We start from the raw sequence: 19820 nt of genomic DNA, 5'->3' as shown, positions 1-19820 counted from the left end.
GTTTGTTTCTTTGTATAAACTCATGATAAAATTATTTACCATGGTTACATATGCCAGTACCATGGTATATGAGATTTTTTGAGCTGAATGTTCACACAATGTATGACCAGAAATTATTGAGAATTTAAAGACTGTTTATTTTTTTTTTTTTTCACTCATTACTCATCTATTAAATGTAAATATTACCAGAACATAACTCCAGATTTAAAGACAGGTGAACACTTAGCATTTTGTCAAGTCACTATGCGCAACAATGCAGGCTTTAATGCAGCGGGGTATACCACTGATCAAGAAGTTAGAACGTTGTGGTCCATGCTGTCCCAAAATCGGGAAAAACCCAAAAACTTTCCACAGAACATGTCAACAGATGGAAGTAAATGTCACTTGAGAATATCTGTGTACCACCACTCACTGTTCATATTCCCTTCAAATACACTGAGGGGTGTTCCCCCTAACATAGATATTCCACCCCACACGTTAAGTTTGGACTGTACTTTGGGCACTGATATAAAGGTTTTTCAGTTTGTTTTGCCCAGAATTTTAATGTATTAGGAAACAGGCACACAGAACTTCCATCACTTTGTCCCAGTTAAAATTTCTATGCGCACCAGTTCAACCTTTGCTCCTTTGGTTTCATGATCGACAATGAAGTTCCTCAACTTTTCTGCCAAACCACTGCATGCAGCTCAGTTCTGATTGTCTGCATACAGAAAGCCACAGTTCCTCTATCAGTCATATCCAGCCTTAAGTTTTCTAAACTCCTTCATTTGTTTTTGGAAACAAGAATACAAGTCACCTATAGTCAATTTTCTGGGCTTATCTGTGCCTCCCTGGTGCTCAATAGCATATCCTTTCAAATATTTTTCCTAACACAATAAACAGTGGACAAAGGGATATATGTTCTACTTGAAATCACTTTAGCTGATCTGATGTCCTTGTTATGATACTCTAAAATCAACTTCCTCTTCTCTAAGGCTAAATAAAATAAGTGAAATATTTCATTAGCATCAACATGTCACTTATATTTGTGTGCATAACAAATTTTTATTGTCATTTAATAAAAATAATTCAGACTTGGTTGCATCCAGATCATCAATTTGTCCACCATAGGAATAAGCATCTGTAAGAACAATTGTGATTGAATCTACACCTCATTAGTACGTAATAAACTTCCCAAGCTGTATTTCTAAGAGAAAAAAATAAAAATGTGTTCCTCCCACACCAATATTTTTCTATCAAAATTACTGCTACTCCTCACTTTTGAAAAAAATGTGCCCGAGAAACATTTAATTTTTTTATGCAGCAAAAATCATCCACACTGAAAATGTCTGCTAGCAAGTAAACAAAGTGGGATAACTCTTCACAAACTAATGGAAAATGATTAATGGAGTTGTCTCTCATAAACGAAACCAAGCACTTGATAGCTGGTAAAGGCTGTTTATACACGAAATCAGTTTTAACATTTTCCTAAAATTGTCAATAATATCTGGTCATACTATACATCCTAAAACATTAAGTCCCTTGTAGCATCGATGAAACTCATAAAATCCAATTAACCTGGCACCAGACACTTGTAACTCACAGTATGTTGAACTTCTATCTGATACTGCAAGCTTTATTTATAATGAGTTAGGGTGAAAACTGCTATAAGCATGAATATGAAATGACAATCTTTCTAAATATCTGACTTGATACATGCAGGTATGTACATGATACATGAGGGTTACGGACTGCTGGTTAAATGTCATCTAGAGGAACTTACAGAAACCTGTGTTGGTGAAAGGCTAGGTCTTGTGTCAGTCAGATGATATAGTGGCTGTTGATTAACTCAGATAACCTTTTATACTGGACAGACCCCATCTATATTCATTACCATAAGTTATGCTTCCACAGTCATGATAAACAGTTCAAGCTAAAATTCCAGACTTACTCACAAAATTGCACACACAGTAACTTAACTTTACCTACATCATCAAAATCATCATCAAAAATAAATCAGGGTAGTTACTTTACATGAATTTAGAGTTAAAAACAACAACATCAAGTATCATAAATCTAGACAAATAATGATAGTGTGGAGAGGTGTTACATGGTCTAAATCCTCAAGGAAAGGTGCCCAGATTCTTACAGGAAATGGGGCAGAGTTATCTCCCTTGATCTGTCTCTACCCTCCTCTCCCTCAAGCCCACCACCGCTACTGCCTGACACAAGCTCCACCTTCCAGTGATGTTCTACATCATACATGTCTCACCTTCTCTAGTGACTCTCTCATCACAGGGTCCATCGTCTCGATGTCCATTAACTGCTCACTCAGCTTGCTGTTGATGAAGAAGTCCTGAAAAGCAGGAAGCAGAACAGTTGAGTAAAAGTAATGTGCAGTGTATATGCCAGAGATAGCAGTTTCATATCTTGATGTACTATTATCAGTTCTGGTCAACACATGCATGAGCAGAGGTTGGATCACACACAATCAGCTTCCCCATACTATGTGAGTGCCTGAAAATCCATCTGTTCTTGCTCTCACTACAAAGCATGGCATTCCCATGATCCACACTTCTCTGGACTCCCTACAGGTAAGAGGGTTCATTCAAAACCCACCTAAACTCAAATGTGGAAACCTTGTGCTTCTATTCATAATACATTCATTATAAGATCTTCATTTACACCGTGCCCACTACCACATATTCTGCCTCTCACTATCATATTGTGTCCATGTGTGAGGAAAATCATTGATTGCAGCCTTCACTACTGGATGAACATCTAAGAATTGATTCACTAAAACCTAATGTTTACGATTTATTTTTGCATTTATGTCATGCTGACTCCATGTTCATACACATGAGAACTAAAACATACAATGGTTCAAATACCAGATTGTTTTGAATATGATTCTAGTTCAGTCAGCCTTATACCCATGCTCATGGAATTCACCATAGAGGTGAAGTTCTGAGGCCTGTAACACTCCAGGCTCTCCTCCCTCATTCACCAGACCAACCGTCTTGTAACCTGAGTACCCTTTAAGTGTAGCAGTGTTAACATAAATCCCTCAATAATTACCAAACATGGAGAAGGGCTGTATCTAGACTATTGCTGATACCTAGATTTATCAAAGGTGCTGTTTTACCCTTTTGGTCGATTATGTCAAGAAATTGACGATATTGCCAATTCTGAAACACATGAACCATGCACAACTGATGACACCAATACAGAAAAATCAAAGCAGCTGTGTATAATGAGCAGCATCAGCAAAAACTACTTACAACATCCTTCTGGTAGTCATCACTGTCACTGTCCGTTTCTATTTTGATGGGAGGTCGGTCTTGCACGCTCCCTGGATCAGATTCCTGTAAAACACAAGTTAAACAGACCTGTTTAAATATGTTAAACAAGAACATGCTAATTTCAAAATCTTATATGATGGCGAAAGTCTTGTATGCACACAATGACATTCTACAAACGTACCCAAACACACCTAACAGTAAGCGTGGTAAAGAATGTTATTCCTGAGTCAAGAAAAGTTGATAAAAAGCATTATCAGTAAATGTGTTGTCATTCTGCTTGTGCAGCAGTTTTAATGAACATGATCATGGAGCATCTTTTTTTGTTTCCTTTCTCTATTCTTTCAAGACAACATTCAGTACAGGTATCTTTAGCATGTGACCATGGTGATGCTACAATGTCGATGACAAAGAAATGTACTCTGGACAGAATACTGTGTAGATACCCTTAGTATTTTGGCCAGCATACATTCTAATTTGTGCAGTACACTAAATGACAATGAGCCCATCAGTGTAAGTGATACCAAAGTTTGTAAATGTCAACATAGACAGCTTCAGCAAATCAAGCATATTTCGCTAGAATTTGACTGGTAGCTCATCCTGCATAAATAGTGACATGAATGTTTACTTAGGTCACATATTCCGTCAAGTTTTATTCAGTTCCAATTCAAACAAATATTGAAGCACTGACAAATGTGTCAGAAGTACAGACCTGAAATGTTATTTATCTACCAGGACGACCATCACTGGAGTTTTACATGTCCTCCTCACAATTTAGTTGTCTCAAACCTGCAGACCAGTGTTAAGACTGTACTGATGAAGTTTGTACTGTCAGGCAGAAACCAAACTAACCTGGCCCTAAGGGCCAACTCACCTCATAGCCTAGTGCACCAATATCCTGAGTGTCATCCAGGAGTCTCCTTGTCGGCTTGTCATCCTGAAAACAAGAAGGGGTTAGTGTGCGTGACAATCATGATGACCATTAAAACATGCCCAGTTTGGATGTGTATGTCAACAGGGCAATGATTTTGGGTTTGGTTGTTGCTTAATGATGCACTCAGCAATATTCAAGCTGTACATCAGCGGTCCATAAATAATCAAGTCTGGACAAGACAATCTAGTGATCAACAGCATGAGCATTGGTCTAAGCAATGTGGAATAGTCAGCAACCCTGACCACCCAATCCTGTTGGTTGCCTCTTATTAGTAGTCTTATGACAAGCATGGGTTGTTAGGATCTTTTCTAACCAAGATCTTTATGGGTACCAGGACAATAACGTGCATTATCTCCAACAGCATACTCCATCTGAGAGAGCTAACAAAGTGGTTTCTGAATAAAGAACAGGGCAGTTGGCTTTGTCAGACATAACAATACCAAGTATGGTGCAACACAAGAGCAAGGATAATACTGGACAAGGGAGACAAGTCTTCCAAGTTGAAAAATGGTTGGAAATGCACATAAGAAAAGAACTGCAACAACATTCAAAGCCTGCTTTTGCCAAATATTTTGAATTTGATTTTCAGGTACAAGCATTTCCAACCAACCAAATCACTTTGACAACAATTACCTCATTGTCATACTCAGTAGAGCAGATGTCATACCGTAACTATAAAAACATGTACCTCATCACTGTACTCTGTGGAGCTGAGGTCACACCATCACTATGACAACACCTACCTCATAATCATTCTCTGTAGAATAGATAGGAATGCTCATGCTACTGGTCATACCATCACTATGACAACACCTACCTCATCATCATACTCCATGGAGAAGACAGGGATACAGTCAGGCCGCGTTAGTCCGGACCCCGACAATCCGATTCCCGCGATATCCGAACAGTAGCTGGCTGTAACCAATCTTATTTATTATATAAACTCATTACCTGTTGATTCATTAATCCGATGCTTCAGTCTCTGTATCCGGACGTTAACTAGCGGTAACAGATTGGCTAGTTACACACGGTTTTGCTTCATTAATCCGGCGGTACATCAAAAAGGTTCTGATAATAGCCTTACTTCGTGAGCGCCTGTGATTAGCGCTGGTCTTCATCAGCTGACTTCAATTGTAATTGTTATCTGAGGTGACACTTTTGAGTTGAGCATGTCATTAGTTTGTGATTTTAATCAGTTAATAGGTTTCACTTTTGTGAGTGAGTGATTGGTATATGTAATACTATAAATAATCTATTCAGACATTGCATTGATTGATTGTTATGTTAATATTCAAGTTGTTATGTCTACAAACTGTAATAAAGTCATTTGATACATGTATATGTTTGTATGTTCTTGTCTCAGTATGTCAAAGGGAAGTAACTCTCCTGAAGTGGTGTTTGCTTCAGTAGTCCGTATGTTTCACTATCCGAACATTTTTGATGAAAAACAGAAGTGTTCGGATTAACGTGGCCTGACTGTACTTAAGCTGCAGGTCATACCATCACTATGACAACACCTACCTTATCATCATACTCCATGGAGAAGATGGCAATGCTTAAGCTGCTGGTCATACCATCACTATGACAACACCTACCTCATCATAACACTCCATGGAGTATATGGGGATGCTCATGCTGCTGGTCATACCATCACTATGACAACACCTATCTCATCATAACACTCCATGGAGTATGTGGGGAAGCTCATGCTGCTGGTCATACCATCACTATGACAACACCTACCTCATCATAACACTCCATGGAGTATATGGGGATGCTCATGCTGCTGGTCATACCATCACTATGACAACACCTACCTCATCATAACACTCCATGGAGTATATGGGGATGCTCATGCTGCTGGTCATACCATCACTATGACAACACCTACCTCATCATAACACTCCATGGAGTATATGGGGATGCTCATGCTGCTGGTCATACCATCACTATGACAACACCTACCTCATCATAACACTCCATGGAGTATATGGGGATGCTCATGCTGCTGGTCATACCATCACTATGACAACACCTACCTCATCATAACACTCCATGGAGTATATGGGGATGCTCATGCTGCTGGTCATACCATCACTATGACAACACCTATCTCATCATAATACTCCGTGGAGTATATATGGGGAAGCTTATGCTGCTGGTCATACCATCACTATGACATCACCTACCTCATCATAACACTCCATGGAGTATATGGGGATGCTCATGCTGCTGGTCATACCATCACTATGACAACACCTACCTCATCATAACACTCCATGGAGTATATGGGGATGCTCATGCTGCTGGTCATACCATCACTATGACAACACCTACCTCATCATAACACTCCATGGAGTATATGGGGATGCTCATGCTGCTGGTCATACCATCACTATGACAACACCTATCTCATCATAATACTCCGTGGAGTATATGGGGATGCTCATGCTGCTGGTCATACCATCACTATGACAACACCTACCTCATCATAACACTCCATGGAGTATATGGGGATGCTCATGCTGCTGGTCATACCATCACTATGACAACACCTACCTCATCGTCATACTCAGTGGAGTAGATGGGGATGCTCATGCTGCTGGTGATGTTCATCTTGCTGGACTTGAGGGAGCCGGTGGTAGTGTTCATACTGGATCGAATCTGTGGAACCACAGCAGATTAATATTAATCTATCACAGACATCAAGGTGTCTACAGCAGAACAAAGAGTATGGACAGGCTGGGTAAAAGACTACATTTGATACACTACTCCATATTCAATACAGGGATGGCAAGAGTTGAAAGAGATTTCAGCTGAAAATCAGCTGGGGGTCACAGGCCCATAGCTGGGTCCAAAGCGGATTGATTTCCATTGAAATCCATGGAGCAAATTGCCATCCTTGTTCAATAGAAATGTGTTTAATCCTTCATTGGCATATCAAAACAGAATGACATTTCGGATTTTCCACATGACAATTTGTGAAGCATACAAAGAAATACGACAGTGGAGAAACACTTGAACTTATTCATTCCAAGAGCCAAAAATGGATGAAAGTATGACCAAAGTAGTTGCAAGGGTGGAATAACATATATTTCATTAAGAGAAAGATACTTCTTAAGCAGTTTCTAATCTTATCTTTCCTGGATGATAAGTTCCATATAACTTAAATGTAAGCTTCTCATTAAATGCTTGTGACACTGCAATAATGTTGACAAGTTATGATCTGTTAAACATGACACTGATCACAATTTACAGAATGATGAGTGATACAGTTCTGTGACCACGATACCATTTAAACTGTTGTATAACAAAAGGCAATGATAACATGGTCCATACTCTTATAAATTCTCCAATGAATGAAGAAGCGTAACTACAATGTAAAACAATATCCATATTTTATACTGAACTAAATTATTGGCAGTAGATAACTCTATAAGCGACTGTGTTCATGAGTTCTGATCTTAAGTTTGGATCTAATGGTCAGACATATCTACTAGACTATGGCAGAACATCACATACAGGTTACCATGGTTACTGATATGTTACTAACATTAGCGCATTGGCCAATAGGCTGTAGTACCACAGTATCACATCACAAACCATAAGACAGGTCAATATCATGTAATTACATAAATATAAAAAGGCAATGACGTTAAACGCGCAAGAGTACACTAATTTTCTTAAAACTACCCTTTGACGGTTCAAATAAAGTAAAATGTAAGAATCGGATATTCTTTAACTACTCTTAAGATGTCTGAGTAGCACAAATCATTCTACTTTTGACAACCAATCCCTGGGAAATTATAGCCACTAAAAGCAGAATGTAGTTCTGAGTATACAAACTGTTGTTTGATAACACACTCACATTAGGTGAGAGCTGTAAAGGAAAATGTACCAGTCAGACACTATGATGACCGAAGTTGCCATATGGATGCTGATGTTTAATAACAGAATATAAGCAAAACATTCCCTCACCCCCAAAATCGTAAAACAGCGTCTTACTTGGAATTACTCTACCAATTGGAATTACTTGGAATTACTCTAAACCATGATCCAGACTGGGTCATACTGCTGACCTATGCTGCCTTAGAAGGCAAGGGATACTGGTGACCTTCTTTGTCTTGGAATCCCATCCTCACCCCATCCCGGGATCTTATTCCACAAGCATGAAATGCTGGGTGCCCTATGAAATCCATCAGTGTTCTTTAAAAAAAGAACTAAGATAATACAGACCAACTCAACCTTGGAAAACTTTTCCATGAGATTAAGAGGACCTCACATGTGGGTTATTTGCAACAAATGTCAGATATTGGTAATCAGCTCAATCCTTGAGCCACAGTGGGTGGGGACCAGCACTACTGCAGTCTCTGTGTGTGGAGACTTACCGGCTGACTAGCTCCTGCAGAGCCCCTGAGAGGTGCCAGCTGTGATGACCCTGCGGTCCCCTGACCATCAGACGACTTTAGAGGACCCAGCTGATTCCTGCCCTGGTGTACAGAAGGTGTGCCCCTACTTGGCTCTGCCTTCAAAGGTCCAAGTTGCTGAAGTTATAACGTTAGGCTTTCACCATTTTACTACAAAACATCATACTGTGAAACCAAATCTGCCACTGTTTGTTCTGCTGTACAGCAGGTTAAGTGGTGATTTCAACAAGATCAAATTCACATTTCATGTCTTCAGATGTTGGAACAGTTCACCACATTGAAACCGACTATAAAACTGCCTTGACCCAAATGAGTTGTTAAATTGTACTGTGATCTAGTAAATCTTGAATGTCAAGGTCAAACTTGTCAAAGAATATGAAAACATACAATAACTTTGGCAGCTGTTTAATCTCATGACTGAAAATTGCAACTTAAATTTAAATTGTAGATCATTTTATGCTGCAAAAGTACCTTGACTCCAGGTTTTTCCTTTTTCTTTTTGAAGTCCTCTTTAGCAGGTTTCCCTTTTTTCTTTTGAGGACCTGTTACCATGGCAATAAGAAAAATCAGTAACCATGAACACATAGCACATTGTCAGATATGTAGTAACAACAAGAATATCATTCAGGTTATCCAGTGACAAACACAAGGTTGTTTTGTTTAACAGAGCATAGCACTGTATCTGTTGTTTAATGGTAAGTTATTGGGTAACTACCTGACTTATTGAGAGCATGTTTGCGTCTCTCCTCCACAACCATAGCTCTGTAGAACTCATCACAGGGGTGATCCCAGATACTCTCCCCAGTGGCAAAGTTAAAGTAGTAGATGTTCTTCTCAGGGTCTTGACTGCAAGAAATAGTTATAACATTACTAATTGTCAAATCATGATGATATGATCACTTGACCAGATATCAGTATCTACGCTGAGGTGAGGTGAAATGGAATTAAACATTGCACGAATATATTTCCCCAATATCATGACATGCACACATGTGTACATGTGGCTGTTTGTACTAGCCCAGACTTAAGCTGGTATTATAGAGCCAGATCTTTGAGATGTCATGCCGCAGTTAAGCTTGAATACCACAGTCAGATACATTATACTGTTTCCAAGCTGACTAGTCCTTGCTGTTCCCATTAATGTTAAATGCCAGACAGGGACCAAAAAGTACTATATTTTAACATCTTTTGTTATGGCGTAACCAGGGATCGAACCACAACCTTCCACTCTCTGGGGAATGCTCTAACCACTACACCACAGGGGAGGATATTCTAGAATCTCTGTTCTCCATATCGTAAAACACATCGCCTGAATGACACAGAAGCAGTGATGCTTGTCACAGACGTATCCACTTTCTGTTACCATGGTTAGCCATGTACTTGTATTAGTCATCATCAGCAACCAGTGTGATCATCACCCCGTAGCTAGTTCAACAAGCTCTGGGTAAATGGTTTTGAGTCATTCTTATCAACAAACCCAGAAAATTATGAAGTTGTCTGCACAATACTTACTGGTGAGTGAGTATGGTTCAACACTGCTGTTAGTAATATTCCAGCAATATCCCATCAGGGACACCAGAAATGGGCTTCACACATTGTACGCATGTGGGAAATCGAATCTGGGTCTTCAGCGTGACGAGCCAACATTTTAACCACAGGGCTACCCCACCGCCCACAATACTTTTTAGCAGTTAGCTGAATATCTAAACGGCAAACACGCCAATATGAACTAGATGTGAGCTGTATATTTTACTAGTTAAAAAGCCAACACAATATGAATTAGCGGTGAGCTGTATATTTTACCTAACAAACCAGCACAATTAACATATTAGATATGGGCTGTGTATTTCATTTGTTACACCAAATAATAATATCAATAAAGGTGAACTGTATAATTTAATACTAGCTAACGAGCCAGCACAAGTAACATATTGGATGTGGGCAGTATTTTGCCATGATTGGAAGTCATGGTGGCTGATTGGGTTAGGCAGCTGACTTTGGGACTCAACCCAAAAAGGTTCTAGAATTTGAACATTACTAAGAAAGTGTAATCCCAAATATAACTTATACTACATAAATTTACTTGTGAAAGTGTCATCCCAAACATAACATGTGTTACATAATTTACTAGTTGACAAATAAGCACAACATAAGTTAGATGTGAGCTGTATATTTTACTCGTTAACAAACATAAAATGAGTCAGATGCATGATTAAGCTGAAGTAAAGTTACCATGGTTTCCAGTTTTCTGGCAGAGGTGCATTGATTCCTTCCTTGGCAATCCACATGAGGTGTGGCTCTACATTTGGGTCAAGTCCAATAATCTGGGCATATTCATGTATCTCTGCAATATAAAAAGGACAGTTTTTCAGCCTTTGCAAAACCAAATTTTAAAGTAACTAATATCAAATACATGTACATATACATGACACTTACATTTATCATCATTAGCATCACAACATTCAGGTGATTTTTTAAAACCTTTTGTCGTGGTAATGATGTTAAACACAAACCAAAGCACCTAACGAAAGAGCAAGGAAAAGCCAAGAAAAGTTGTGTTTACAATAAAGAAGTTGGCATCCCCAACATGTTGTCTTATAACTAAAATACGGTTGTGATTTAATGAAACCAGTTTCAAACTTACATGTATTTTCTGTTTAACTTCACATACTTAATCATTTAAATGTAAATCTAATAATATCATTAATATATTTGGGTGACTTTTCAAGATGCATTCATTGTTATTGTTATGGGACTGCTTGCATTTTAGAGACATTTACATCAGAGACTTAGATATCAAGTTTCTTCCTCCATGTCCATTACTCACCAGGTTCTGTGGGTTCATAGTTCTCGTCATAGTCCTCCTCCAGGATCACCTGGTTGTTTATCATCATTCCAGCCATATTGGTGGCTGCAATACAGATACAGCTCACAGTGTACATTAGATATATTTCTTTGTTTAATGTCACACTCAACAATACACCAGCTACATGATGTCAATAATCACATCCGGACTAAACAATCCAGTAACTGACACAAAAAGAATCATTCAACAAGCCAGCAAACCTGACCTCCCAGCCCTCTTAGGGATCTTTTAGGAGCATGAGTTGCAAAAGGGCGAATTCTAAACCAGTGCATATTTCAGACATAATGACTGACAAACCATAAACTGAAGAATGTGAAAGGGCATTATGCTTTGAAAGATGAATGATGCATTCATCTTATAACATTCCAATTCAGAAAGTAGAAACAAGTTCATTTCAGTGAATACCCTACAGTTCTGATCTTCATTGTCTTCAAAGACATAATACTTCATACTTATGTCCGAACAAAACCACATAAATGTTCAAAACGTATATGTTCATCAATATAGCGTCTTTTTTCTATTTATTTTGAATGATGTTCATGTTCTCGCTAAACATGATAACACTGCAAAAAATGATATTTTCCCTTAAGTCTGAAACTGAATAATCTAATTGTAAAATTGGTGATGACATTTCACGATACTAATGCTGTTTTTATTCCATAATCATATGACATCTACAATCTACCATGCCAAGAACAATGTACCATCGTATAGATAAATGTCAACCTGGTATAGCATCATATGCTGGTGTGGCTACTTCTGATGCTGCCTCCTACATTTCCATACATTATAACTCCTTAACAAAATTCATACAGATGGTCAGCAACAATGTTCAAGGATATATCAGTTCAACAAAATGACATTTAAATCATCTGAATTCAGCAAAATATGTGATCCAGCATCTTGCAAGTGTAACGGATTGAACTACAGGTCCACTTATTAAACTTCTTGATTCTATTCATGCATCAGTGTCTTTATTTTCCTGGAACCCTGTTTACCCATCTACAAATGCATGTATTTGTCCTTCAGGGAGGGAGAAATTATATCATGTTATCCCTACACCAGTTCCTGATTTGGATCCCTGATTTCCGTTTGCAAGTTTATGCTTTCATGAAAAAATTAACAGACGCCTGTGGAGATGTATGATTAAATAGATTACGCGCTCAACAACCTGACAGATCTCGTTTTACATTCCTTAGCAATGTTGAATATTTTACCTTGTATTTAATATGACTTAAGTGTATATGTGTGCAAGACACAAGCGATGTATCAGGTCGTTACATGTACAGTTAAAACAACACTTTGTACGCATATTTTACAAGAACAACAACAAGTGTCAAACTTGAATGACAACATTATCATGAGGTGTTTGGACATGTCTCCACATCATACCTTTGCAAGTTCCACCGGATCCTGCTTACTTCCAAATGAAATGCTAGTAAAAACAACTGTTTTAAAGCAGGTCTTTCGGACCTTGTCGAATCGAAGAATAATAATTCTTCATAATCGGCTACAACACAACATTTTAAATCGTTTCATGGTGACTGTCAACAAACAGCCGCCATTTTCTTTCAAGCTGTGCCTAACGGGAGGGACCGGTCATTGTGCACACTGTGTTAGGGGATCGGTTATTTAAAATGCGGTAATGTTTTGCAATCGTCAGTATTTCGCCGTAAAACATAAGGACGGGCTGCAATATTTTGCATGTTCGTACCCAAACATATGACAATACTAATAAGAAGAATATTTTCTATTTTTAATCTGAGGTACCGTGGTATTTGTTTTCTTTTTTGGACTAGAATCTGAATTACCTTAGATGTAAAACTTTAACATACAATCAAAATTTAACAGAGAAACAATTTTTCAGTCACATTTGGTAGACTCACTTTAAATGTCTAAAGTGCATTAAGTAATGTCATTTTGGGTAGCACTGATGGTTCAGATTTTACGAGGGCTGATTTGAAACCGCAATTTCTATTAATGTCACTTGAAAGTCATGGGATGAGATGGATAAAAAAATATTATTAGGTTCTCTTCAAATATATAGACTAAGACATTGTTATTGAAATTCAACTTTGAGATAAAAAAAAGAAGTTTGACTTTTTTCGGGCTAGATTCGTTGTCTCTTTCACAAAAGCCATGGAGTAAAACACAACTGAAGCGCCCGTCCAATCTTCAACATCTGTCCGACAGAATACTCGATGCGAATATTTTCCTTTCCAAACGACTAACTCATGTCGACAAGAGCCAAGTTCATGTCATCAATCACTGCTTTTCGTGGCACATTCTCGATTATTTCGAGACTGTCGTAATATCGGAAACACACTCCCAACTCCTGTGTAAATCAATATTCACTCGCTCGACTGTTGTGTAGATCACAGTTCATCGTGGATAAGGAACGAGCGTCTTTTCAGCTAAATGTGGTTTTCTTCAACGATATTATAGAATGTATTAAATGTTCCCCAAATATCACGAAATACAAATAGCAAAGAGATATATGTCATATTCACAATGGTTGCATTTTACGGTTACATTTTCGTCGTCTCACATACATTCTGCGAATGTCACTATGGTCGAGCAGAATCATATCATAATGGCGTCGTACGAGGCCGATATTAAACTATAACAGACATGCAGAGAGGTGCGTGAGGCCGACTTGCTCATGTCTGTTGCAGTCATCAGTGCCAGTTATCATTGTTTTCACAATATGGGGTCGTAAGTGAATTATAGCTCTCCACTTACTGAATACACTGAGATTGGGTTCACCATGCACTTAAGTTTAAATAACATGTTAACCACTTACTGGATTCACTTTTCGTGATGAAAGATACCTTTGTGCAAATGGTTATATGTACAGTGTGAACAAGAATAAGGGAAGAATGGATCTTGTGGAGGTGCATTTAGAAAGACTTCAGATCAACAGTCTCCACAGTGCGCGACGTCATTTCGAAATTACCTAGCGACCACGGACCCGTACACAATGAAGTAAAGGTAAATTTATATATTAATTAACTGGATAGTATAATGTATAATTTGTGTGTGTATCAGAATAAAACAATCTGTTATTTTTTTAGGTGAAAGAATCCCTTCAGCGATTGATGTTGATGGCGACCACCTCCTTGAAGGCCATGCCGTCTCTCTTCAACGAAGAGTTGTCAACCCTCAGAGACGGACCCTGGATAGACGAGAGCTGATCCCTGGTGGAGTACATGCCAACCTACCACAGTGTCAAGACCCTCTCTACCGTGCCAGACATTCCCTTTTCCCTGCTTTGCCTTCCCGAAGAAATACCATCACGACTCCGGATGAATACCAGAGGACACATTCTGGTGAACAGTTTCCGCTGATCGATGATGGTAATGTTTTTACACGCATCCAATGGTCGGACTTACGGGACCTAACCCTAACGTATTCGTGTTTCTATTAACAAAACCAAAAACACCACAAAATACACACACAAATAAATCAACCTATGTATAATCTGTAATTATATTGTACTAAGCTGAGTTTGATATCAATCAGTTCATGTGCAAGGTGCAGTTTGCCTTTCTCAAATATGAGTAAAACCACAAAATTACATTAATGCCTTAAACTTGTTTCGAGAAATGGGACAAGATCCCAGTAAATTCTGTATGAACACAGAATATACAATTAAATTTAGTTCTCATCTCTGCCTTTTAATAATCCATCTGTGGTCGTCTTGAAGTACTGTTCGTGTTTTTGGCACTACCTTTCTCATTTGCAAATGTTATATTTCTCAAACTGTTCATTGCATTTCTCACCTGAGGAACACGTTTTGCCTCAGTTCAAAATCATCGAACATCATCGCCTCATGATTTGCATTTAACATTTTGAAAGCTTTGACGAGGCTTTGAAAGAACAACCGAGTAGGTATACTATATTACGCTCCTTGAAATCTTGGTAAAATGGAATGCTTGATTGTACCTAAAGAGTTGTGTGCGGTGTGTGAAATAGGCATTTGCCCGTTAACCCGAAAATATATGAAAATATTCTTCCCCCTTGGGACCATGAGGAAGGGCTTTAGTTTGAGAACAAAGAGTTCTTGCTGGTGTGCATGCTTTAATCAGATCAGTTATGTATGGAGGGCCCTGATCGGACAGAAACTGGAAGACCAGACTAAATGATTTATAGGCGATACGCTGTTCCTCAGGGAACCAGTGAAGAGTATGGAGAGCAGGAGTGATGTGTTCCGATTTCAAAGTCAGTGGAACATTCCTTATTACAGTATTTGGAACTAGTTGCTATTTTGATGTCTTTAGTTGCAATTTGTTAAGCTGGTGTTAAGTTGCTCCAGACAGTGGGGAATCAAAATAATCGAGCCATGACACAATTAGTTAGCGACAGGAGTACTGGTATGGTGGTTCTTACGAAGTTTCCTATGGAGCTCCACAGGAAAATGTCCGGACAACAGCCATCATACAGTACTGACAGGACCAAATGTAGAAGTAGAGTTATATGGAAGCACTGGTACACGTTACCAATGTTCACGAGGACAAGAAAGGAGGTTTTGGTAAGATTGCTGACATGAAAATCAACTGAAAGATCCGAGTCGAGAGTGACCCCAAGATTCTTGACCACAGACAATAAAGGTACACAAAAGTCTCCAAAGTGGAATTCGTGGATTCCCGCCTGAACCCTTCTATGCTGAGGACCAGCGAGAAGACATTCACTCTGACTCATTCAGCTTCAGCTTGTTCTGAAATGCCCAAGCTTTAATATCCTGACAGCAACCAGCTACCTGTGACACTGCATGGTGAGCATCTGTAATATTGGGGGAAAAAAACCTTGTTCAGCTGTGTCGTCCGCATACTGCTGTCGGCTTCCTTTCAAGTGTTAGTTGTATGGCAACAGTAAAGCATGGCATTCCGAAAAGACTTTACCTTTACGGGAACACTGCGCTGATATTATTCACAAATGTCTGACTGGCGGAAGCTGACATACACCAGCTGTACCTGTGTTCGGGGCATGATTACTGCAATGTATGTACACAGTACTGATGATGGTTTTCATTTCTGAACTCCAATACACGAATGTGTACAAGATGTCCTTACGTGATCTGTATCGTTTTGAATCCTCGGCACTGTGACCTGCGAAAATTTCCTAAAGACAAAAGTATTATATTTCTCTGTAACTGCCTCTCGTATTTTATACAGAATGCAGATGTTAACAATAAGATATCGTAATTTCCAGCAACATAAACTTTCTGGTAATTTATCAAACCGTTTTTTTTGTAATATATGTACGATAGCAGTTCTGGGCTCGGATAGAGTAACTGCGGTAAGGTGAAAAGCGGGCATGCTTCCTGAAACCAGATATGATTTTCACACGGAAATGTCGGAAGGGGCAGTTTGGGCAAATTCTGGTAAGGTTTGGGATTGGTTTTCTTGCATTTTCGTAAGAAATGCAAACCTTTCGAACTGTTTCAAATGCCCCTTTAAGCTATAAAATAGTACTGTTTGCCTAAATATCAAAGCCAAATATCAAATATCAAACTGAACCTAATCTCAGGTGAGACCAACTAACACTTATATAATGAGGCTACCAGATCGCCTGACACATTACAGAAAGCAAAACAAGATATATAATATCAACATTTTATTTCATAACTTCATATGATATACATGACATTATTTGTCATACATGTTAAAATATTTTGCATGATAGGACCTGATACACAATACAACTATTCTGTTATCAACACATTTCCAGCTTCTGATTTCCACAGTGGAAACCTGCTGAAATGTGCTGACAAGGCTGTTGCAGTGACAAACACAAATAGCCAGATTACAAAAGGTCCATCTCTTTTACAGATAACAGTTGATAACAAGCGGATTTGTCTCGTTATCCAGGATAATAAACATCCTTTCAGAATATTAACCCAACATGATACATTGACTCAAAAAAGTGTTTGTTCCCATCAGAACCCCAATTCCCCCCAAATTCCACTAAATATATGACAAGGACCATCTGATTCTTTGATACACAGAACTGTCCAATTCATATATTACTCAGAAGAAACAAACAATAATAGTCGGAACAAAGACCCTTTCATATTACTATATTAGGTGGTATTTCACTTGTGTATGAAATGGTTATATGGGTAGTGTTTCAATAGTATATAAAATGATGAAATTCATGACATTCTGCCTCTGTCTCTCCCGTATCAGGCTCCATACTTTGCTGCAATATTTCAACTGAAGGATTAATATTGTTCGTCACATCATGGGTTTGAGGACATACTTATATTAATATTACTCTTTATGTTCGGTGGGAGAAAAATGTTTTGGAGGTTGTACAAGGTTCATGCTAATTTCACTGGGTTTCGTCAAATAACAATGACTAGATGGAGGTTGGTCTGAATTTCTGAGACTATCTCCAACTCTTAGTGATCACACTGGAATATGATGTGTTGATAAAGGAGGCTGAAATTAGATTTGACAAGAAAATCCAATCCGGAGGGGATTTAGAACAATGGACAAAAGATCAAACCTGGAATTTAACTTTCTGCTTGCAGCAGCTTTGGGCAGGTCCCAGGATTATTTCAGTTTCCATGACGACTAATGAACCAGTTTATTAAATGTGAAGTATTTGTGAATCTACAAGTTGATTTTAGGTGGAACATTTATTTTCACCAAGAGATCAAATTAGTGCAAAAAATGAGAGATCAACTCAGCATGCACTTTTGTATGATCTAAAATGTTTTGCCAAAATTTAATTTTAAGGATATGATATGCTACAATCTGTCATAGGATGTTTACCACTTTTTTAAAAACCAAATTCATGAGTATGCTGATAAACCTGGGAACAAAATCAGAGCAAATCCAGATTCAACCTGACAATGCATTTCTTGCATGTAAAGGGACATAACTTGACCTGAACATGCAGGGGGGATCGTATCACAAATTTCTGTCCATTTCTAACTGGTCCAGGTTTCTACGTTTGTTACTTTAGATAGCATTCATACAAATCAGTACATATAACAAAAAAAAGTCTACTAAACTATCAGTTTCACATGTGCAGTATCCATCATCTTATTGCTTGAGGTTTATGTCAATAGTGAAGACTATATTGAAAACATAATAGTACTGTCAAAAGGTAATGACAAGATAAAAAATGGCTTTGTACAAGGCCGATGCTAGTCTGTAGCTGAAGGCACTATATATAGAGAGACATTTCATCTCTGCATTAATTCTTCTGTTAAAGCAACAATATGGAATGAGTATTAATATGGAATCATATACACATGTCGCGCTAGAGTTCCATCATACAGTTCTATCAGACATTGGGTTCACCTTCTCACTTGTTCCTGGAACAGCATGAGCAGAGATACCAGCCCCAGAGTGATTCACAATAAGTGGGTCAAATTAAAAAAGTACTGAAATCAGTTTCAGATAGACAATTTCACTAAAATTATGTTTGTCACTTGGAATGATTCCAGTTCTAATAGGTCATTAAACTTAATGAATTGAAGGTACACTACCGAAAATGTATTTAATTGACAAGCATATGTTTTTGTCTAAATATCTGAATTTTAACAAATTTTCCTTAAAGTTTGTAGAATTTATAGTACAATCATATTGGTGTAGTTTGAGGCTTAAATTTGTAGAAACTATGATAAAATGTAGAGGTAGGTATCTCTGTGTACATCCCGATGAAGTAATGGTAGTTAACATGTCTATTACTAATGGTAAACAGTAAATTTATATCATTATCACATTTTATTTGATACTTTTCAATGCATGTGTTGAACTGTAAACAAGAAATAAACAGATGTTATCTGTACAATATCTCTCTGATCTTAAAAAATGCTGGAAGGCACATATGTTCAATATGGACAAAACCTATTAGACACCTTCTTGGACAAAACATAAGCAATGTGGAAATAGATCTTGAGGTACTTGCCTTTTTCTTTGTAATCTTTTTAATATTCCTTATTTGCACAATTAATATTGAACAACTGCAACATTTGTGAAAAAAATAGTGTGCATTTTCTTTAAAAATACCTTAAATGAAACTTTTCAACACTCTGATAGGTTTTGTTCCATCAGATATAGTAAATATGGAAGTGGAACTTAGTGGAAGAGTAACAAAGGCAGTTATTTAACCAACATTTACTTTCTATACCACACATGGAAGAACAGTACATGGATTGTCTCCCTTCGATAACCTATCCAATAACTAGGTTTCCAGCTCGAAGCCAAGAAGACTTTTTCAATGAAGACTTACTTTCACTAAGCATGAAAATACCTCAAATGATGCCTTATGCCTCACTCTACTCACAAAGCAGTGCTAAA

General features: G+C 38.1%; 1 protein-coding gene across 2 annotated transcripts in view; it reads right to left on the bottom strand.

Moving 5' to 3' along the window:
• The window catches only part of LOC137288211 (centrosomal protein of 164 kDa-like), a 41885-nt gene extending 28793 nt beyond the window's left edge, over nt 1-13092 (bottom strand). For both annotated transcript variants that reach the window (XM_067820652.1, XM_067820653.1), the window contains exons 1-10: nt 12898-13092; nt 11467-11550; nt 10872-10983; nt 9355-9485; nt 9111-9181; nt 8601-8756; nt 6772-6876; nt 4153-4215; nt 3261-3344; nt 2252-2335 (exon numbers count right to left, since the gene is read on the bottom strand). In XM_067820652.1, the coding sequence (XP_067676753.1) occupies nt 2252-2335; nt 3261-3344; nt 4153-4215; nt 6772-6876; nt 8601-8756; nt 9111-9181; nt 9355-9485; nt 10872-10983; nt 11467-11542 (882 nt within the window). In that variant the 5' untranslated portion in view covers nt 11543-11550; nt 12898-13092. The remainder of the gene's footprint in view (nt 1-2251; nt 2336-3260; nt 3345-4152; nt 4216-6771; nt 6877-8600; nt 8757-9110; nt 9182-9354; nt 9486-10871; nt 10984-11466; nt 11551-12897) is intronic.
• Between the last annotated feature and the right edge of the window lie 6728 nt (nt 13093-19820).

The sequence above is a fragment of the Haliotis asinina genome, chromosome 6 (genome assembly GCF_037392515.1).
Source record: "Haliotis asinina isolate JCU_RB_2024 chromosome 6, JCU_Hal_asi_v2, whole genome shotgun sequence".
Lineage (NCBI taxonomy): Eukaryota > Metazoa > Mollusca > Gastropoda > Lepetellida > Haliotidae > Haliotis > Haliotis asinina.
This window is presented reverse-complemented; position numbering and strand designations above follow the sequence as displayed.